The sequence below is a fragment of the Salvelinus fontinalis genome, chromosome 7, assembly GCF_029448725.1.
Source record: "Salvelinus fontinalis isolate EN_2023a chromosome 7, ASM2944872v1, whole genome shotgun sequence".
Lineage (NCBI taxonomy): Eukaryota > Metazoa > Chordata > Actinopteri > Salmoniformes > Salmonidae > Salvelinus > Salvelinus fontinalis.
This window is the reverse complement of record NC_074671.1, coordinates 65,535,547-65,559,409: the sequence shown is the minus strand read 5'-3', so window position 1 is coordinate 65,559,409 and position 23,863 is coordinate 65,535,547. Positions and strand designations below refer to the sequence as shown.

Sequence of the window (23,863 nt, the reverse complement as noted above, 5' to 3'; positions counted from 1 at the left end):
GTTGCTTCCTAAGTGGACAGTTTGATTTCACAGAAGTGTGATTGACTTAGAGTTACATTGTGTTGTTTAAGTGTTCCCTTTATTTTTTTGAGCAGTGTATTTTAAAAGTCACACAGATAGAAACTTTGGGTTTGTCTGAATGGATGTACATAATTTCTTCATCGTAATTTTAATAAATTTAATTTATTTGAGATTTTTGAGTTCATATTTGGCATGTTATTGGTTTGTGTGAAATCCGTGGGCTGGTAACAGGGCGGGCCCGCTGTCTGCGTCAAAGGACTTCAGTGCGGATGCAGAGAGACAATTTCACGATCTCACTACAGTTTTGAAGCTGAATGTAATGATTATTATGTGTAGTAATATTCAGACACAGTTGTTTCCATATTTATCTGTAAATGTTTCTATGGTGTGAATAGGAACTACTATTGCTTTTTGATGTGGAAATACAGTGAAGACAAGGTTATTCAGGAAAATAGTACATAGTGCTGCCTACAACATACTGCAACCTTGTACTAAATGCTTTTGTCATTTATTTGAATTTGGGACATCTACTTTTAAATAAGTTCACTTACGTTGTGTAGCCTAATTTTAAAATGTGTCCTTTCTAATTTGAATTAATTAATGTTTTGTCAATGCTTAGCTACCAGATCTATTGAAATGAGATCAGTGCTTGACTTGGACAGGAGCTCACCGGAGCTGAGTACCAGCACCTCATATTTCTACTGTTTGAGCTCATGTTCCTCTTATAGAATATTAGTTCAACGGTGTTGTGGAGCTGCTGAACCTAAATATAAACAGTACGGGCACCTATTTCAGTCCAAGTCAAGCACTGAATTAAATAATTGAACAAGAAGAAATATAATATATTTTTAGAGAAAGAAATTGACGGAACTGTCAAGACTAACTTTCTGTCTGTTTCTCATTGTTACTACAGGACGACTAGAATTAAGTCTGTTAACATCCGTGAAGCTGGAAGACTGCAGTCAAACACTGGAGCTGAATGTTGACATTAAAGATGAAGAAGAGGAGGAGAAGATTGGGGAGTCTGTTAGTCATGGTAAGAGCAGGTTCTATCTAAGTTTGTGTTTCATTCCAACTTCCCACTGTGTATGAAAAGTTGCAGTAGAACTGTTTCATGATGAACTGTTTCAATGAGAAGGTAAATATTATTTCATGCTACTCAGACTTGCATGGTTTGACACCAGTATTATCTGCATTTGTTTCATTCACTGGGCTGTCTGGAGTGATCAGAGAGTAGACTAAAGAAGTGAAGTAGACAAACTGCCAGTGTTTTAAAGTTCTATGAAGTGAGTCTGTGTAGTTACTAACCCTTGTGATAGTGATTGAAGGATGACACGCCCCTTTTTTAGCTTTCAATTCTTACCCACTTTTATAATTGTTTCATTCCCCTTTTGTGTTGTACAGCCTACTGATATGAATACATATGTCACCCTTTTGAGCCTGGTTCCTCTCTACGTTTCTTCCAAGGTTCCTGCTTTTTCTGGAGTTTTTTCCTGGCCACCATGCTTCTGCATTGCTTACTCTTTGGGAATTATAGGCTGGGTTACTGTAAAGCACTTTGTGACAACTGCTGACGTAAAAAGGGCTTCATAATATAAATTTGATTGACATGTATATCACACCAACTGACTGGTTCTTCTGATGTTGTTCACACAGGAGACCATGTTGAGACATTCTCTACATCCAGAGATCAACAGCAGGAAGATCACAGAGCTAAGAGGTCTCACCACTGCCCACATTGTGAGGAGATCTTCCCATTACTATCAAAGCTAAAAATACACATAAAGATACACACAGGAGAGAATCTGTATTCCTTCACTGACTCTGGGAAAAGATGCACAACATCAGTGGCTCTGACAGTTCATCAGAGAGCACACACAGGAGAGAAGCCTTACTCCTGCTCTGACTGCGGGAAGACTTTCTCTCAATTGGCTTTCTTAAAAAAACATGAACATATGCATACAGGAGAGAAGCCTTACTCCTGCTCTGACTGTGGGGTGAGTTTCTCTCGACTCGATGCCTTACAAACACACCAACGTATACATACAGGAGAGAAGCCTTACTCCTGCCCTGACTGTGGAAATATGTTCTCTCAACTGGGCCACTTGAAAAGACATAAACATATACATACAGGAGTGAAGCCTTATTCCTGCTCTGACTGTGTAAAATGCTACACAACATCAACTGAGCTAAAAGTTCATCAGAGAACACACACAGGAGAGAAGCCTTACTCCTGCACTGACTGTGGGAAGACTTTCTCTCAGTTGGCTTTCTTAAAAATACATGAACGTATACATACAGGAGTGAAGCCTTACTCCTGCTCTGACTGTGGAAATATTTTCTCTCAACTGGCCCACTTGAAAAGACATGAACATATACATACAGGAGTGAAGCCTTACTCCTGCTCTGGCTGTGTAAAATGCTTCATAACATCAACTGAACTAAAAGTTCATCAGAGAACACACACTGGAGAGAAGCCTTACTCCTGCCCTGACTGCGGGAAGAGGTTCTCTCGAATAGGTCTCTTAAAAACACATGAACGTGTACATAGAGGAGAGAAGCCTTACCACTGAACTGACTAGAAAATGTTTTAAAACAACAGCTGAGCTAAAAAGTCAAGAGGGAACCTTACTTTTGCTCTTAATGTGGCAAGAGTAACTCAAGTGATAGTCACCAAGTAAAATACTACTTGAGGAAAAGTATTTGGTTCTAAATATACTTAAGTATCAAAAGTAAAAGTATGCATAATTTCCAATTCCTTAAATTACCCCTATGAGATGCGTGTCCCTAAACCGGGACGGTTGTATCTAAAGTGTGCTAATCTGACTAGATTGACGTTGTATACAACAGCCATCTTTCCGGGACATAGACATATTTTAAATGGGCAGAAAGCTTAAATTATTGTTAATCCAACTGCAGTGTCAAATTAACAGTAGCTAATACAGTGAAAAAAGACCATGCTATTTATTGTTTGAAGAGAGTGCACAACAACATGCTTATCGCGCAAATGGTTTGATACATTCACCTCTGAAGGTAAATAATGTACTTATATTCAGTAGTCTTTCTCTGATTTGTCATCCTGAGGGTCCCACAGATAAAATGTAGTGTAGTTTTGTTTAATAAAATCATTTTTTAATGTTCAAATGTAGGAACTGGTTCTACATTTTGAACCCCTGCTGTCTCTGGCACCACACCCACCCTGCCCGGCCATCTAGATGTGTGAAAGTTAGTTTATAAGCTAATGATCCATCATGGATGAAATTCCTGGGAGTGTGTAAACAAAACAAAAAAATTACTGTAGTGTTTTTGTATGTTCTCTATATTTATGTACTTAAATGTATCAATTGACCAATTTGGCACATTTTGGCAAACTCCTGGCAGACTTGATGCAGTAATGTAATTCTTCACTGGATCAGTCAAACTGTGCACACACTGCTGCCCAAAATCTAAATTACATCTAGACTCCTATCTGAAAGTATGGCCTTTCTCTTTCATTTCAAAGATGATGAAAAAGAAAACCAGTTTTTTTGTTTGTATGATCTTTTACCAGATCTAATGTGTTATTCTCCTACATTAATTTCACATTTCCACAAACTTCCTTTCAAGTGGTATCAAGAATATGCATATCCTTGCTTCAGGTCCTGAGCTACAGGCAGTTAGATTTGGGTATGTAATTTTAGACACAATTTAAAGGGATGATCCTTGACGGTTTAAGCAAACCAGACCGCACAATTGTCTTGAAAAATATTACGGATAGCCAGGGGCACACTACATCACTGACATAATTTACAAATTAAGCATTTGTGTTTAGTGAGTTCACCAGATCAGAGGCAGTAGAGATGACCAGGGATGTTATCTTGATAAGTGTGAATTGTACCATTTTCTGTCCTGCTAATCATAAAAAATGTAACGAGTACTTTTGGGGTCAGGGAAAATGTATGGAGTAAAAAGTACATAATTTTCTTCAGGAATGTAGTGAAATAAAAGTTGTCAAAAATATAAATAGCCAGGTAAGTGAAATAACAATAGAAATAGTAAAGTACAGATACCCCCAAAAATCGACTAAAGTAGTTCTTTAAATAATTATTACTTCTGTACTTTACACCACTGTATGCATCCATGCTGTATGTCAGCATTGCAGGCTGGTGGGGTGATGGCATGGGGTGTGTTTTCAGGGCACACATTGGGCCCCTTGATAAAAGTTGAGCAATGTTTGAATGCCACAGGATATCTAAACATCATTGCCATTCAGGTGCATCCCTTCATGGCAGCAGTGTATCCATCTGCAAATAGATTTTTTTCAGCAGGATTATGCCACAAGGCTTGTCCAGGAATGGTTCCAAGAACATGACAGTGAATTCAGCTTACTGCAGTGACCTGCCGAGTCACCAGATCTCAATCCAATTGTGCATCTGTGGGAGGCGATGGAACGAGCTATTCGGAGTAGAGATCCACTCCCAGCCAACTTGACACAATTGGGGGAAGCATTGGAGTTAACATGGACCAGCGTCCCTGTGGAACACACAACACCTTGGACAGTCCATGTCTGACGAATTCAGGTTCTTCTGAGGACAAAGGGGGCTGCAACTCAATATTAGGAAGGTGTTTCTAATGTTTTGTACACTCTGTGTATATCAGATAAAGATGGTGTGATGATCTGTTTTTAGGCATTGGTTTGGGTGTATTATTTTATTACAAAACTTTTGTTTAATGATTAACAACATCAACTAAATTGTCTTTTAATACTTGATTTATTATTTTAGTCATTGATGATGAATGTATTTGAATAACTGTATTGAAGTTAATTGATCTGGCAGCAGGTAGCCTAGCGGTTAAGAGTGTTGGGCCAGTAACTGAAAGGTCGCTGGTTTGAATCCAGAGCCAACTAGGATGGTAAATCTGTCATTGTGCCCTTGAGCAAGCCAATTAACCCTTATTTGTCCTGTAAGTCTCTGGATAAGAACATCTGCTAAGTGACAAGAATGTAATGAAAATAATGTTTGTACATGAATTCGTGCTGGGAAACCACTTTTTTCTCATGTGTATAATTAAATGAAATAAACTGTTTGAAGTGTAATACTGTATATACAATACACAACATTATCACTTTGTTGACCCTGGTCAGAGGTACAGGACCATAGTAAACTAGACTATGTAGCTGCTGTTGTTAGTAGCTTACAGTTTCCATGTAATACAGCATGTCAGATCCCTAATGATTAGGTATGTCTGTCGGGAGTGATGTGTTATCAGGCTGAATAACTACCGGAGGGAAGTGGAGAGCGCGCATTGAGCTTTGTGGGTTGTGCCCGGCCCGCCCGACATGGTCCAGAGAATCAGAGAACCTGCAGCAGCACTCTGATGTGAAGAACAGCCCTTACAAAAATGTAAGATTGTAGTACAATGAAGAAGAAAAAAGTAGCATGGTATTTTCTTGGGATGGTAGTGACCAACAACAATATGTTTCCATTGTACTAGAGGCCTAGGAACATAGAAGAAACTGACAGGTGTGTCATAATAGCCTGGAAGTAAAGCCACACTGAGAGACACATTTGAAATGGAATACATTGTTTCACCCTGCTGCATGTATTCAATCACAGTAAAACACGATTTAAATGTATTGTTGGAAGGACTGTGGTCTCCATTCATGTAATACAATAAATATATACATCAGATGGTATTGGGGAGCTATTTCATAGGGTTTTCACAGGTACATTATTTACCCATTTCAATCTTATACCAACCAACCCTATGCTTGGTGTGACTGTTATGGTCAGAGCAGACCATCTGATATGCCCTTAAATATTGTAATATGCAACCTGGAATTAAAATGTAAGAGGACCAGTGCTTCTACAGTGAAACACATCTCACATCTGTGCTGTTTGAGAGATGTTGTTAGACTACATTGTATCATTGTTTCCTCTTCTGAGGGCACTGGTGGGGAACAACATTTCAATTCAGAGACAATGAGTCCTTCAAGTTTAGCACTATATCCACACGTTTTAATTATCTGTTTGGTGATGAAGGGGGAGATTGAATTAAGCAATGAGGCCCGAGGATGTGTGGTATATGGCCAATACACGACGGCTAAGGGCTGTTCTTACGCACGACGCAAAGCTTATATTGGCCATATATCACAAACCCCCGTTGTGCGTTATTGCCATTATGAACTGGTTACCAACGTAATTAGATCAGTAAAAGTAAATGTTTTGTCATACCCAGCCAATCAGTATTGAGGGCTCGAACCAACCCAGTTTATAATTTACAATTTGTAATGTGGGTTGACAACTAGGTTTGGCCTCCAGTCAATTTGTTGCTGAGTTAGTAGCTAGTCTGAGGGCCAGAACATAATTAGCCTATTAACAAATAGCCAATAGCTGCCCAATTCATAGTCCTACACAGTGTAGGCTACACTACACATTTAACACGTGGTTCGTGGGATAAACAATTCAATGACCATAACATAATGTCTATCTGATTACAGTGGTAAAATCACCAATATCTATTAATAGTCCTACCTGTTCTATTACAATAGATTCATCGTATTTCTCCAATGCTAAACCAGTGTGTCTTGTTTGCATCGACACTGTCGCTGTTTGCAAAGAGTTCAATCTGAGATGTCATTATGAATCTAAGCATGGTACTTTCAGAAGTAGATGTTCCACCCCAGACATGAGGCTGAAGTGTGACGCAGAAAGGAAGGTGGGCCTAAGGAGTGTAAGTCGCTCTGGATAAGAGCGTCTGCTAAATGACTTAAATGTAAATGTAAATGAGTGAACACCCTATGTACTTTACAGTAGCGATTTTAGCATGTACATATTTTATTGTTATTTAACCTTAATTTAACTAGGCGGTTCTTATGACTTACACAAATCCACAAGGAGTCAGTAGAAACCATTTTTGTTTTTAGCAAGTCAGCCATATCAGCTATGGTTTTTTAAAGGCATTAAATATGGCTGAATTAACTGTTTCGCTACCTGACTAAACTCCGGTGGCTGGTAGCCAGGTGCAGCGGTGGTAAGGATTCACTCCATGGTGTTGAAAGGAAAGCTCAAGGTTTATGCTGGATTAACTGACATTCTGTTACAAATGGTTTACTATTCTGGATTTAGACTGTCTGCTAATTCAGGTCTAAGTAGGGGTTCAATCTATTCCTTTTTGACAATGTAGGACTACTGAAACCATTGTAAGACAGACTTTTTGTTGGCCTTTAACGCGTCAGCATACTTCCCAGCCGAAACAGTGCACTTATTGGCTTATTTGCATATTCAAGCCTGTCTCAAAATACAACACCCCTTTAATTAAGACATAAGATTTTTACTGACTGGCTTTTCAAAGACAGCTTGAAGCGTTTTGTTCTCTTGTTGGAAGCAATAATTCCCCATTGCTGACGTGTACTCATGTATAAATGGGCTGATCTCAACAGCGTATTCACAAGCTGGTGATTGAAAGACCGCTCGTGGGCTTTAGCCAATAGAATTCTACTCGGTTCGTTATTCATTATTCACATTCATTATTTACAATACATTTCTACTGTTTTCCACAAGAGCTTCAAAATAAAGATAATAAACAAGGAAAAGCACACCTGTTGATCACAGGAAGTAACCTAACAGGAGTTCATCATTAAGGCCTCTAGGACTCTCTGTTGATCACAGGAAGCAACCTAACAGGAGTTCATCATTAAGGCCTCTAGGACTCTCTGTTCATCACAGGAAGTAACCTAAGAGTTCACCATTAAGGCCTCTAGGACTCTCTGTTTGTAGCCTCGTAGGAACCATCCTGATCTCACGGATACATAAAGCTTAACAGAATGTAAGCTCAAGAGATCAGGACGGCTCGTACGAGACTCATGGATATAATATGTCTCTCTGTAAGTCATGGATATAATATGTCTCTCTGTAAGTCATGGATATAATATGTCTCTGTTTGTAAGTCATGGATATAATATGTCTCTCTGTAAGTCATGGATATAATATGTCTCTCTGTAAGTCATGGATATAATATGTCTCTCTCTGTAAGTCATGGATATAATATGTCTCTCTCTGTAAGTCATGGATATAATATGTCTCTCTGTAAGTCATGGATATAATATGTCTCTCTGTAAGTCATGGATATAATATGTCTCTCTGTAAGTCATGGATATAATATGCCTCTGTAAGTCATGGATATAATATGTCTCTCTCTGTAAGTCATGGATATAATATGTCTCTCTCTGTAAGTCATGGATATAATATGTCTCTCAGTAAGTCATGGATATAATATGTCTCTGTAAGTCATGGATATAATATGTCTCTCTGTAAGTCATGGATATAATATGTCTCTCTCTGTAAGTCATGGATATAATATGTCTCTCTGTAAGTCATGGATATAATATGTCTCTCTCTGTAAGTCATGGATATAATATGTCTCTCTATGAGTCATGGATCTAATGTCTCTCTATAAGTCATGGATATAATATGTCTCTGTTTGTAACAACAATTATTCTCCATCACCTCCTCTCTTAAGTGTCTGTCCAACTTCTAAGCCCTGGAACCTCAGTTGACACACATCATGTCCGACCACAAAGTTTCTGGCTACAGGGGATTTCTCATCACCAGTTCTGATGTTGCTCTTGTTCTCTGTAATACAAACTTTCAATTCTCTTTTAAACTTCCCAACATCATAATAGCCACATGGGCACATCAGGAAATATACCACAAGTGTTGTTTAACAGGAAATTCAACCCGACATACATTTTATTTCCGGTATGAGGGTGAAGGAAGAAATCCCCCTTGGTCATTACATTACAGTTGTCACAATGATCTGAGGGGAGGGTGGATAGGAAATGCTGAGGGGAAACATTCATCTGCTCCTACCAGACTGTCCCTCAGGTTTCTAGCATGTTTATCTGCTCCTACCAGACTGTCCCTCAGGTTTCTAGTATGTTTATCTGCTCCTACCAGACTGTCCCTCAGGTTTCTAGCATGTTTATCTGCTCCTACCAGACTGTCCCTCAGGTTTATAGTATGTTTATCTGCTCCTACCAGACTGTCCCTCAGGTTTCTAGCATGTTTATCTGCTCCTACCAGACTGTCCCTCAGGTTTCTAGTATGTTTATCTGCTCCTACCAGACTGTCCCTCAGGTTTCTAGTATGTTTATCTGCTCCTACCAGACTGTCCCTCAGGTCAGTATGTTTATCTGCTCCTACCAGACTGTCCCTCAGGTTTCTACTATGTTTATCTGCTCCTACCAGACTGTCCCTCAGGTTTCTAGTATGTTTATCTGCTCCTACCAGACTGTCCCTCAGGTTACTAACATGTGTATCTGCTCCTACCAGACTGTCCCTCAGGTTTCTAACATGTTTATCTGCTCCTACCAGACTGTCCCTCAGGTCAGTATGTTTATCTGCTCCTACCAGACTGTCCCTCAGGTTTCTACTATGTTTATCTGCTCCTACCAGACTGTCCCTCAGGTTTCTAGTATGTTTATCTGCTCCTACCAGACTGTCCCTCAGGTTTCTAGTATGTTTATCTGCTCCTACCAGACTGTCCCTCAGGTTTCTACTATGTTTATCTGCTCCTACCAGACTGTCCCTCAGGTTTCTAGTATGTTTATCTGCTCCTACCAGACTGTCCCTCAGGTTTCTAGTATGTTTATCTGCTCCTACTAGACTGTCCCTCAGGTTTCTAGCATGTTTATCTGCTCCTACCAGACTGTCCCTCAGGTTTCTAGTATGTTTATCTGCTCCTACCAGACTGTCCCTCAGGTTTCTAGTATGTTTATCTGCTCCTACCAGACTGTCCCTCAGGTTTCTACTATGTTTATCTGCTCCTACCAGACTGTCCCTCAGGTTTCTACTATGTTTATCTGCTCCTACCAGACTGTCCCTCAGGTTTCTAGCATGTTTATCTGCTCCTGACAGACTGTCCCTCAGGTTTCTAGTATGTTTATCTGCTCCTACCAGACTGTCCCTCAGGTTTCTAGCATGTTTCTCTGCTCCTACCAGACTGTCCCTCAGGTTTCTAGTATGTTTATCTGCTCCTACCAGACTGTCCCTCAGGTTTCTAGCATGTTTAAAAGAGAATCAAGAGATATTCTCAAAAGCCCGGCCCACAGAGGGGTACCAGTCCTAAATAGAAGTCAGAGATCAACCTCCTGGTTCTCCCCTGTGGAGGCCACACCCCCTCCCATTGTTACTGTGTGTATGAACACATTTTGAACAGCAGCTTCCTAAAATGCTGTGGTGCTTACTAACACAATAGGAAAGGTTGTGGTAGATGTGGGCCGTCACAGGTGAGTTCACAGCTCTTACACTCTGAACATTCATATCAACAACTCACCCTGAAATGGACCATCAATACCAGAGATCTAGAAGGCTATTTACATAATCACCCGGGCATTTCAACACCCTGACCCTCATTATAGTCCTAAGCATATATTGTTTATCTGGCTACTGTTTAAAATGCTAACTTCGTAGCATTTGTGGCACAAATCTGTTGCAAGTCAATGGTACGTATACAGTCACAGTGAAAGCCTCCACACCTCTACATTTTGCTTTTTAAAATCTTAATAGGGATTAAATATTGTTGTCCTGCTGACCTACACAACCTACTCCACATTTTCAAAGTGTAAGAAACTTGTAGAACAGTTTTCCTTATAAAGATATCCAGTAGTTTTGATGACATATATTTCCCAATGAAACAGTTCTACAGCAACTTGACATGTGTGTTGTGGCTTGTAACTAGCTAGCTAGCGATTTAAGAGATGGTTTGAATCCTAATCAACCCATCCAATGTGAGTACATGTTGACTTAAGTACAGTAGATGAATAAAGGTTCAGTACTGTAGCTGGTGACAAAGCTGCGTATATTGAAAAAGCTTGTTAGTGCATAAGGTCAAATTAATCTTTGTGATGCTAATTTCAGGTATTTTTCTGCTTCAGACTGTTGTGGGAATTCATACACAGGACAAAGTCAATATTAAATTAATCCCTCTTTGTCAGCAAGCTGGATAGTTCACAGTCACACGTAGATGCATAAGTACCGGTCTGAAGTGAGCTGTAAAAGGGCCTTCCTTACATAGAGTCTTGTATACTGCTATCTAAACCTACATCAACATGATTCATTGGATCGGTTCACACATGTGGCTGGCTCCGTCTCTATCTTAACTTAAAGAACATATTCTGGGCGTTCTGCTAGATGTTCCTCCGGAGGGGGCCCTACCCCTCTCTTGACCAGACACAGGCAGGAACCAAGGCTTGTTTATTATACCAAAGATAAGATGCACAAAGTACATTTCATTCATTACATTCCATCCTTTTATCACTTGTGTGATAACAATAATTAAATGTTAAAGTAAGCATTTAGATTTGAGCTATCAAAAGGAGGTTCTATAAAATTATATCATAATATAACTAAAATCTACAATCAAAAATGTATAACCAACTGGAGTGAGTATATATATATATATATATATATATATATATATATATAAAGAATACAGACACACATACAACAAGGGATCTGTAGATTCAGAGGTGATTAAATCTCTCAATGTTATCCATTGTTTCCATACCTCTTAGCATCAATGGCACTGTATTCGGCAAGATCAGTCACATTAGAAGAGTGATCTGGGACAAAAGTACAACATTCATCACCAATGACTGCACAATGCTTACTTTACCTTTGACCTGCCAAAATATAGTCTGTTTTGCAGGGCTAACTTACGCAATTCTTTCATTTCCCCATTTCATTCTTCCAGGGCATTTCGAGTAGCATTGCCAATTTTCTCTCTGTGTCTAGAGATGTCTGGAATTTGATCTAACGCACATGCAACTTCATACCCAGGAAAAACCACTGCAAAGAACCTGGAGGCCGGCGCCTGAGTGTGAGTGATGTCAGCTAGAGAACTCTTATCTCTCCTCATTCCAGGAGGTCTGTAGTCTGTGAACAAAGCCTGCAGATCCCTGTCATTATTCTGAACGGTTCTTACAGCTGTCACCACAAACCCTACAGTACATGTCCCTCCCCAGTTCCATGGAATGCTATAGTAAGCCATTTTTCCACACAACCAATAGGTTCCATTCGGAGCTCCTCTGAAAGGGATAATAACATTATAGACTGAAATACCATAACTAACTTTATCAGGTTCCCCAGTGTCGGCATTGTTAACAGTTAACTTAGAGGTATTGGATCCATTGTAATACATTGTACAATTACATTCTAGTTCACCCAAATGATTTCCTCGGTTCTCCTCTAATACACCAAGGGGCTGTCATCACTCCTGCTACTGAAATAGGTGGGAGTAAAGTATTATCTGGCCTAGCAAACGACGGTGGGCCTGTGTGGTTGTACAATGCAGAGAATGTCAAATCAAATCAAATTTTATTTGTCACATACACATGGTTAGCAGATGTTAATGCGAGTGTAGCGAAATGCTTGTGCTTCTAGTTCCGACAATGCAGTAATAACCAACAAGTAATCTAACCTAACAATTCCACAACTACTACCTTATACACACAAGTGTAAAGGGATAAAGAATATGTACATAAAGATATATGAATGAGTGATGGTACAGAACGGCATAGGCAAGATGCAGTAGATGGTATAGAGTACAGTATATACATATGAGATGAGTAATGTAGGGTATGTAAACATAAAGTGGCATAGTTTAAAGTGGCTAGTGATACATGTATTACATAAAGATGGCAAGATGCAGTAGATGATATAGAGTACAGTATATACATATACATATGAGATGAGTAATGTAGGGTATGTAAACATTATATTAAGTGGCATTGTTTAAAGTGGCTAGTGGGACATTTTTACATAATTTCCATCAATTCCCATTATTAAAGTGGCTGGAGTTGAGTCAGTATGTTGGCAGCGGCCGCTAAATGTTAGTGGTGGCTGTTTAACAGTCTGATGGCCTTGAGATAGAAGCTGTTTTTCAGTCTCTCGGTCCCTGCTTTGATGCACCTGTACTGACCTCGCCTTCTGGATGATAGCGGGGTGAACAGGCAGTGGCTTGGGTGGTTGTTGTCCTTGATGATCTTTATGGCCTTCCTGTGACATCGGGTGGTGTAGGTGTCCTGGAGGGCAGGTAGTTTGCCCCCGGTGATGCGTTCTGCAGACCTCACTACCCTCTGGAGAGCCTTACGGTTGTGGGCGGAGCAGTTGCCGTACCAGGCGGTGATACAGCCCGACAGGATGCTCTCGATTGTGCATCTGTAGAAGTTTGTGAGTGCTTTTGGTGACAAGCCAAATTTCTTCAGGCTCCTGAGTTTGAAGAGGCGCTGCTGCGCCTTCTTCACAATGCTGTCTGTGTGGGTGGACCAATTCAGTTTGTCCGTGATGTGTACACCGAGGAACTTAAAACTTTCCACCTTCTCCACTACTGACCCGTCGATGTGGATAGGGGGGTGCTCCCTCTGCTGTTTCCTGAAGTCCACAATCATCTCCTTTGTTTTGTTGACATTGAGTGTGAGGTTATTTTCCTGACACCACACTCCGAGGGCCCTCACCTCCTCCCTGTAGACCGTCTCGTCGTTGTTGGTAATCAAGCCTACCACTGTAGTGTCATCCGCAAACTTGATGATTGAGTTGGAGGCGTGCATGGCCACGCAGTCGTGGGTGAACAGGGAGTACAGGAGAGGGCTCAGAACGCACCCTTGTGGGGCCCCAGTGTTGAGGATCAGCGGGGTGGAGATGTTGTTACCTACCCTCACCACCTGGGGGCGGCCCGTCAGGAAGTCCAGGACCCAGTTGCACAGGGCGGGGTCGAGACCAAGGGTCTCGAGCTTGATGACGAGTTTGGAGGGTACTATGGTGTTAAATGCTGAGCTGTAGTCGATGAACAGCATTCTCACATAGGTATTCCTCTTGTCCAGATGGGTTAGGGCAGTGTGCAGTGTGGTTGTGATTGCGTCGTCTGTGGACCTATTGGGTCGGTAAGCAAATTGGAGTGGGTCTAGGGTGTCCGGTAGGGTGGAGGTGATATGGTCCTTGACTAGTCTCTCAAAGCACTTCATGATGGCGGAAGTGAGTGCTACGGGGCGGTAGTCGTTTAGCTCAATTACCTTAGCTTTCTTGGGAACAGGAACAATGGTGGCCCTCTTGAAGCATGTGGGAACAGCAGACTGGGATAAGGATTGATTGAATATGTCCGTAAACACACCAGCCAGCTGGTCTGCGCATGCTCTGAGGACGCGGCTGGGAATGCCGTCTGGGCCTGCAGCCTTGCGAGGGTTAACACGTTTAAATGTTTTACTCACCTCGGCTGCAGTGAAGGAGAGCCCGCAGGTTTTGGTAGCGGGCCGTGTCAGTGGCACTGTATTGTCCTCAAAGCGAGCAAAAAAGTTATTTAGCCTGTCTGGGAGCAAGACATCCTGGTCCGCGACGGGGCTGGTTTTCTTTTTGTAATCCGTGATTGACTGTAGACCCTGGCACATACCTCTTGTGTCTGAGCTGTTGAATTGCGACTCTATTTTGTCTCTGTACTGGGACTTAGCTTGTTTGATTGCCTTGCGGAGAGAATAGCTACACTGTTTGTATTCGGTCATGTTTCCGGTCACCTTGCCCTGGTTAAAAGCAGTGCTTTTAGTTTCACGCGAATGCTGCCGTCAATCCACGGTTTCTGGTTTGGGAATGTTTTAATCGTTGCTGTGGGTACGACATCGTCAATGCACTTTCTAATGAACTCGCTCACCGAATCAGCATATTCGTCAATGTTGTTGTTGGACGCAATGCGGAACATATTCCAATCCGCGTGATCGACGCAGTCTTGAAGCGTGGAATCAGATTGGTCGGACCAGCGTTGAACAGACCTGAGCGCGGGAGCTTGTTGTTTTAGTTTCTGTTTGTAGGCTGGAAGCAACAAAATGGAGTCGTGGTCAGCTTTTCCGAAAGGAGGGCGTCAGGGTTAAGGGTCATGGCGTCAGGGTTAAGTGGCATTGCCACTAAGAATGGTAGATTGTTCAAAGTATTCACCCCTTGCCCTGACAGCTTGGCACAGTCAAATGAATTACTTAAAAATCATACAATGTGATTTTCTGGATTTTTGTTTTAGATTCCGTCTCTCACAGTTGAAGTGTACCTATGATAAAAATGACAGACCTCTACATGCTTTGTAAGTAGGAAAACCTGCAAAATCGGCAGTGTATCAAATACTTGTTCTCCCCACTGTATGTCAGCCTCGTTTCACCATTAAATTGGACTAATTTAGTTTTCAGAGATTGGTTTGCCCTTTCGACCGCACCAGCAGATTGGGCATGATAGGCACAATGAGTTCTCAAATCAATCTGCAAAGCCTCTGACAAGGATTGAACAATCTTATTTACGAAATGCCGACCGTTGCCAGAATACATTTTTGACGGCAGACCCCATCTCCTAAGATGGGGCCGACAGAGATGGTCGCCTCACTTCGAGTCCTTAGGAAACTATGCAGTATTTTGTTTTTTTATATATTATTTCTTACATTGTTAGCCCAGAAAATCTTAAGTGTTATTACAGGTGCATCAAAGCTGGGACCAAGAGACTGAAAAACAGCTTCTATCTCAAGGCCATCAGACTGTTAAACAGCCATCACTAACACAGAGAGACTGCTGCCTACATACAGACTCAAATCATTTGCCACTTTAATAAATGGATCACTAGTCACTTTAAACAATGCCACTTTAATAATGTTTACATATCCTACATTACTCATCTCATACGTATATACTGTATTTTATACCATCTATTGCATCTTGCCTATGCCGCTCGGCCATCGCTCATCCATATATTTATATGGACATATTCTTATTCCATCCATTTACATTTGTGTGTATAAGGTAGTTGTTGTGGAATTGATAGATTACTTGTTGCTGTTGGAACTAGAAACACAAGCATTTCGCTACACTTGCATTAACATCTGCTAACCATGTGTATGTGACCAATAACATTTGATTTGATTTGATCTCTCTCACGAGTGCTTTCGCACAACAGCCGCTGTGGCTCTCCTGCAAGGGAAAGCTTCAATCCATTTAGAAAACATGTCAACAATCACCCAACAATAATTATTCCCCCACAAGGGATCAACTCAATGAAGTCCATCATTAAGTGCTCACGCGGGGGATATTGAAATGCCGCGTCCATCATTGTTAGTCAAACAAATCAAACATTTATTGCAGAAATGTTCTGCAGAAACAGTCAAACCTACTGTACACCAATATTTATTTACAAGATCCACCATTCCTCCTTTAGACACATGATCCTGACCATGTGACAATTTTGTGAGGAAGTGGAATGTACAACGGGGCATGGCAGGTCTGCTCCACTCATCCAGCCATACACCCGAGGCGTCCTTATGACAGCACCCAGCCCACTTACGTTTCTCTGAATCATCAGCCGTAGCCTGTAAAGCAACGATATCATTAACAGATAAAAAGTTGGTGGGAGCTGGAACTATCGCCATCTGTCAGAGGGGGCCTGATACTTTATCACTGAGGTTAATGAGGGGAGTTGAACAGCCTCCAACAGACAGGACACAAGCTTACCGTGAGCAATTTGTTTTCCAGAGAAAGTCAAAAACCCTCTATTCTTCCACAATGTTCCAAAGTCATTCACTACAACGCATATCTACTGTCGGTGTATATGTTAACAGAGCTATTTTTAGCCGAAATACAAGCTTTAGTCAAACCAAATAATTATTCTGCAGACAAGTGCGATGGGAGCCTTGCACTCTCCATCGTATCTAAAATAGTCACAACTGCGTTACCAACTAATAGGGTCTTATTTATCATTACGCTGAGCAGACCCTTCTACAAAAAACTCTAAATCCAGATTTTCTAGTGGGGTGTCTCAAGTCCAACCTAGGCCTACAGTCAATCTCAACAGCCAATCACAGCCCTCACAAAACAAAAACATGTCAAACCAGTTATAATTATAAAACAAATAACGCTATTGATATCAATTTAAAAAGCTTCTATGAAAATCTATATCAAATCAAAATGAAATAACAGTGGGACTGATCTACAGCCTTCTTAGACTCAACTATCAGCAAAAAAATGATCAAAGAAATGACCTAAAAGTAAATATTAGACACTGTTAAACATTCAGGTGAAGAAAAGCACCAGGTATGGACAGCACCAGGTATGGACAGCACCAGGTATGGACAGCACCAGGTATGGACAGCTTTCCCATACAATTTTATTTGACATTCTGGGACAAAGTAGCGGCCAAATTTACTCAAGTGACAACACACGTTCTGTATCAAACAATTTCAGTTATACTAAATTCAGGAAAATCTGGAGAGTCCCCTACTGATTATAGACCCACAAGTTTAACAAACTGTGACAGTCAAATAATAAAGCTTCTAAGAATGGCAAAAGTATTACCAGACTAACATATCAATCTAACAGGGTATATTAAAAATAGACAAAAAAAAACACATTTCAGTTTAATACAATACGCAAAAAAAAAAGATAGAGATTTATCAAAAATGGTGGTTGATGCCGAAAAGGCTTTTGTCTTGAAGGGCCTTTTCTATTCAAAACTTTAGAAACTTAACATTTGAGCAGAAAAAATACATTTTATAAAAAGATTGTATAAATGTCAGAAAGCTAAAATATACGAAAATATATTATCTGATGAAATAGTTTTATGAAGGAGCACAAGACAGGGATGTCCCCTCTCCCTCCTGTTTGCACTGGCAATTGAACCGCTTGCAGAAAGAATTAGACAGGACCCAAACGTAACAGGTATCAGTATTGGTAAACATGAATATAAAATAAACTTATTTACAGATGATCTCCTGATATACCTGACCAATATTGGACAACAAAATATGAAATACTTTGGATGCTTAATAAGTGACAACAAATAACAAAACACTATATAAAGATAACTTTATTCCATTACATAACAATATGACAGCAGATATAATTAAATGTAATAATCTTTCCAATCTGACAGGTAGAATAAACCTCTAAAGAATGGCATGGCTCCCAAAGTTTTAGTATTTATTTTCCATAATACCAATTACCCCACATTCTTTAAAAAGTATCCTGCCATAAGACTGTATATGGACAAATAAAATTCATAGAATAAAAAGGAAAGTTTCCCATCTTCCTAAATCTGAGGGTGGTTTTAACCTTCCAGATGAGGAATTGTATCAACTCACTACTGAAGGCTGTTACTTTCGACATATAGTTAAATGCACTAAAGAGGAACAATGGGTGTTTGGTTCATATTGAAGATGTGCATGTTCATCCCCAGAATATTTTACGTGTTTATATTCAAAAGATAAAGATAAAAACATGAATAACTTCATAGTTAAGAACATTATAACAATATGGAAGAAGACGAAACGTATTCTACAAGAACCAACATCACTCCCTTTGAGTTAATTTAGTAAATATTTTCTTAACTCTATTTGTTGAACTGCATTGTTGGTTAAGGGCTTGTATGTAAGCTTTTCACGGTAAGGTTGTATTCGGCGCATGTGACAAATCAAATTTGATTTGATTTATGGAACAATCCCTGGATAGCGTTTCAGAATTCATCGATAAATTGGTCCACATGGAAAACTAAAGGCATAGAAACTGTAAAAGACTTGGTAATAGGAAATAGATGCATCTCAGTGACAGCTCTATAAAGCCATTTTGGAATGAACAATGTAGATATTTTCAAATACATTCAACTTAAAGGTTTTATATCACAATGTTGATTTGAAATAATATTAATATGATAGGTAAACTTTAGAAAACCTTGCAGAAAACCTATACAACTGACAATCTCTTAGAAAAAACAAAAAAACTACTGGAACCAAGATTTAACAATAACTGATATTGAAGTTGGAAAAATCAGAAAATCCCATCGACTGGATGAGTCACTATTATGTCGGTGGATGGAAATGATCCAGACATTATGTTGAATATAAGAATAATAAACCTCATTCATCAATCTGACTCCATTGCTATGTGAACGCTATAGACCTATAATCGTGTCCAGTGGGTATAGCCAAGGTTGTGAACCTTTCGTCACCACTCTGAATACTATAAGATGCAAGTGTCTAGGTTTACCGTTAAGCAATTATTAAGAGGCTGAGGAACAAGGAGCTAATATCTTACAATCTATGACTTAGCATTAAATGATTGATATAACCTTAGCTCAGAGATGCACAGTTAGACCGAGCATGTAAGCTATGTACAGTGCATTCTGAAAGCAAACTAACTTCATTTGATACTGTTAAAGATTGATGATATTTACTAGAAGAGAGAGACCAAGTTGAGACGCTAGACCAGGTGGATAAGGTATGATATTTAAGGCAGTTTAATAAGTTGCAAAGATATCTGACAACACGTGCACGGGCTCGTCCATTTAGCTCAGAGGGAGCTAGCAGGAGGAGCCCCGACTCATATTGTGCAATACATTTTATACAGTGAAATGACGTAGGTAGATTCTAGTAGTTCTGCTCTCCTGACTGGTCGCTGTGAGTGGAGGGCGGTCCCCTTCAGGCTAATATCAATGTTCCATTGGTTCTCAGTAGTGTTCTTTGTCCTTGGAACTCCCGCCTGAAACAGGGGTTTGTGTGTGTGTGTGTGTGTGTGTGTGTGTGTGTGTATGCATGCGCATGCTCGTTGAGTGCCATGCCGGTCTGGGTTGTCTCTTGTATTGACAAGATGTTGAAGCAGACACCAGCAACTGGCGCCTGAGGTCAGAGCGCCCCCCTGAGGTCAGAGCTCATAAATGGTTTGTGTCAGCCATCTCTCTCTGTGTGTGTGTGGGAGTAAGGTTAGTATCTGGCACAGGCAGAACTGGTTCATCTGTGAGGTGCAGCAAAGTGTTACAACCACGTCTGCTTTAATAATGAAGGCATTATAACAATATTATAGCTAACAATACAATCATCTTGGCAAAGGAGAAATGCTCACTAACAGGGATGTTGCACAACATTTGAGAGAAATTAGCTTTTTGTGAGTGTGGAAAATTTGACAGAGCGGCAAAGATTATTGTTTGATTTGAGATGGGAGATCCTCCCTCCCCGCTTTTTCCGTTGACATGACGGGCCATTGCCCGGTTCAACCCTGGCCAGTGTAATAACACTCCCTCAATGAAAGTGCACTCAGTGAGAGGACACAATTAAACATGTTTAAGTACTTTTAATTTAACAAAATTACGAATACACTTGGTTTAACTGCACAGTGTTATTTCAATATGGTTCAATAAGGATAGAAGATAGATTAGTCAAACAGGGAGCAACCAAAATGGAGGTCTGGTGAGGTGACCAAACAATAGTGACACTACATGGGTCATTCATTCTTGAATTGGGGTGGCCTTCCAACTTGCAAACCCTTTCAACACCCCATTGTTAGAGCTTACTATACTGTATCCCTGGTACCATAATGAGGATCAGGCTGTTGAAATGCAGTTGATTATGTAAATAGTCTTGTAGAACTCTGGTATTGATGGTCCATTTCAGGGTGAGTCATTGATATGAATGTTCAGACTGAAAGAGCTGTGAACTTAACTTTGATGGCCCATGTCTACCACAACCTTTCCTATTGTGTTAGTCGGCACCACAGCATTTTCGGCAGCCATTGTTCAAAATGTGTTCATACACACAGTAACAATGGGAGGGGATGTGGCAAGCACAGGGGAGGACCAGTAGGTTGATCTCAGATTCTATTCAGAGTTGACAGATTGACAGTGAGGACAAACCCAGCCTGCCTCTCTCTTTCCACACTGTAAATCTACAGTCACTGGGTCCTGATTGTGACAGTGGAGTCTAGTTTGCACTGCAGAATCCAGAGATGCCATCAGTAGACAGGTTTCCATTGACCCAGGATTATTAGACAAAATATCCCACAGAAAAAAAATCGGGAAACATTGAAGAACCACAGTCACATTACGTGGAGGTGTAAGAATGATGCTGCTAAGATCAGAGATTCATCTCCTGAGTACATACTGTACCTCGTCCCCTGAATACCAATCAAGTAATCTGACTTCTAATTACCGTTTATATTTTTAGTTTTTCCCTCACTCAACTTTTTTTGCGTTTTGTTGCTAACCTTACTTTGCTACCTGACAACTTCACGGTTTTTACTTTTTAATTATCGTTTATATTTTTAGTTTGTCCCTCAGTTTTTTCCCTTGGATGTGGTTCGGCAGGACCTCCACCAGCCGAAGCTAAGTAGTAACATTAACACGATGCCTTCTAATTGCAGTCGCTGTACTCATAATATACAGGAGAACGAGGATAGCTGTGCTGCAAGTCAGACGCAATCGTTAGGCAAGGGTCATTTCAGTGTAGGAAAGGATGAAACGGCATCTGTGCCACCAGTAAGTACAGATAGTAGTATAAATCCCCTCACACGGTCCCCGCAGCCGGACAACTTTCTCATGGCTTCTAGAGGGAAATGATGTAGGAATGCTCAACCGGTGTCACTCATTCAGCCGACAGAAACTTTCAACTGGTTCTCCCCATTAAGCAGCAAGTCGGAGTCAGAGGTCGAGCCTTTTCTGGTCTCTACTCCTCCCGTTACGGGGTCTGAGACGCCGAAGCCTCCCACCATTAGCTCTGACAAATTGAAAACCCTAGTCATTGGCGACTCCATTACCAGCAGTATTAGACTTAAAATCATTCAGCGATCATACACTGTTTACCAGGGGGCAGGGCTACCGACGTAAAGGCTAATCTGAAGAGGGGGCTGGCTAAAGCTAAAACTGGCGAGTGTAGAGAGTATAGGGATATTGTTATCCACGTCGGCACCAACGATGTTAGGATGAAACAGTCAGAGGTCACCAAGCGCAACATAGCTTCAGCGTGTAAATCAGCTAGAAAGATGTGTCGGCATCGAGTAATTGTCTCTGGCCCCTTCCCAGTTAGGGGGAGTGATGAGCTCTACAGCAGAGTCTCACAACTCAATCGCTGGTTGAAAACTGTTTTCTGCCCCTCCCAAAAGATAGAATTTGTACATAATTGGCCCTCTTTCTGGGACTCACCCACAAACAGGACCAAGCATGCCCTGTTGAGAAGTGACGGACTCCATCCTAGCTGGAGGGGTGCTCTCATCTTATCTATGAACATAGACAGGGCTCTAACTCCCCTAGCTCCACAATGAAATAGGGTGCAGGCCAGGTAGCAGGCTGCCAGCTTAGTGGAGTCTGCCATTAGCACAGTCAGTGTAGTCAGCTCAGCTATCCCCATTGAGACCGTGTCTGTGCCTCGACCTAGGTTGGGCAAAACTAAACATGGCGGTGTTTGCCTTAGCAATCTCCCTGGAATAAAGACCTCCTCCATTCCTGCCATTATTGAAAGAGATTGTGATACCTCACATCGTTTTCAACGTTTTCGTCTTTTGAGCTTCTGGTCATGAAATCTAAGCAGCTACTCAATCACTTTTTATAGCTACTGTTTACAGGCCTCCTGGGCCATATACAGCGTTCCTCACGGAGCTCCCTGAAGTCCTATCGGACCTTGTAGTCATAGCAGATAATATTCAAATTTTTGGTGACTTTAATATTCACATGGAAAAGTCCACAGACCCACTCCAAAAGGCTTTCGGAGCCATTATCGACTCAGTGGGTTTTGTCCAACATGTCTCCGGACCTACTCACTGCCACAGTCATACTCTGGACCTAGTTTTGTCCCATGAAATAAATGTTGTGGATCTTAATTTATGTTTTTCCTCATAATCCTGGACTATTGGACCACCATTTTATTACGTTTGCAATCGCAACAAATAATCTGCTCAGACTCCAACCAAGAATCATCAAAGGTCGTGCTATAAATTCTCAGACAACCCAAAGATTCTTTGATGCCCTTTCAGACTCCCTCTGCCTACCCAAGGACGCCAGAGGAAAAAAATCAGTTAACCACCTAACTGAGGACCTCAATTTAACCTTGCGCAATACCCTAGATGCAGTCGCACCCCTAAAAACTAAAATTATTTGTCATAAGAAACTAGCTCCCTGGTATACAGAAAATACCCGAGCTCTGAAGCAAGCTTCCAGAAAAATGTAACGGAAATGGTGCCACACCAAACTGGAAGTCTTCCGACTAGCTTGGAAAGACAGTACCGTGCAGTATCGAAGAGCCCTCACTGCTGCTCGATCATCCTATTTTTCCAACTTAATTGAGGAAAATAAGAACAATCCAACATTTATTTTTGATACTGTCGCAAAGCTAACTAAAAAGCAGCATTCCCCAAGAGAGGATGGCTTTCACTTCAGCAGTAAAAAATTAATGAACTTCTTTGAGGAAAAGATCATGATCATTAGAAAGCAAATTACGGACTCCTCTTTAAATCTGCGTATTCCTCCAAAGCTCAGTTGTCCGGAGTCTGCACAACTCTGGCAGGACCTAGGATCAAGGGAGACACTCAAGTGTTTTAGTACTATATCTATTGACACAATGATGAAAATAATCATGACCTCTAAACCTTCAAGCTTCATACTGGACCCTATTCCAACTAAACTACTGAAAGAGCTGCTTTCTGTGCTTGGCCCTGCTATGTTGAACATAATAAACGGCTCTCTATCCACTGGATGTGTACCAAACTCACTAAAAGTGGCAGTAATAAAGCCTCTCTTGAAAAAGCCAAACCTTGACCCAGAAAATATAAAAAACTATCGGCCTATATCGAATCTCCCATTCCTCTCAAAAACAATTGAAAAAGCTGTTGCGCAGCAACTCACTGCCTTCCTGAAGACAAAACAATGTATACGAAATGCTTCGGTCTGGTTTTAGACCCCATCATAGCACTGAGACTGCACTTGTGAAGGTGGTAAATTACATTTTAATGGCGTCAGACCGAGGCTCTGCATCTGTCCTCGTGCTCCTAGACCTTAGTGCTGCCTTTGATACCATCGATCACCACATTCTT

At 40.9% G+C, this 23,863-nt stretch overlaps 3 protein-coding genes across 3 annotated transcripts in view; 2 read left to right on the top strand and 1 right to left on the bottom strand.

The window, feature by feature from the left end:
* The window catches only part of LOC129860133 (zinc finger protein 250-like), a 166,044-nt gene extending 160,946 nt beyond the window's left edge, over positions 1–5,098 (top strand). Inside the window, exons 8-9 of the mRNA XM_055930458.1 lie at positions 935–1,057; positions 1,678–5,098. Coding sequence (XP_055786433.1) covers positions 935–1,057; positions 1,678–2,594 — 1,040 coding nt within the window. The 3' untranslated portion in view covers positions 2,595–5,098. The remainder of the gene's footprint in view (positions 1–934; positions 1,058–1,677) is intronic.
* Positions 1–23,863, bottom strand: part of LOC129860172 (zinc finger protein 883-like) — a 483,924-nt gene that overhangs the window by 389,463 nt on the left and 70,598 nt on the right. The gene's annotated exons all lie outside the window — the stretch shown is intronic.
* LOC129860141 (oocyte zinc finger protein XlCOF6-like) overlaps positions 1–23,863 on the top strand; it is a 112,719-nt gene that overhangs the window by 73,265 nt on the left and 15,591 nt on the right. The gene's annotated exons all lie outside the window — the stretch shown is intronic.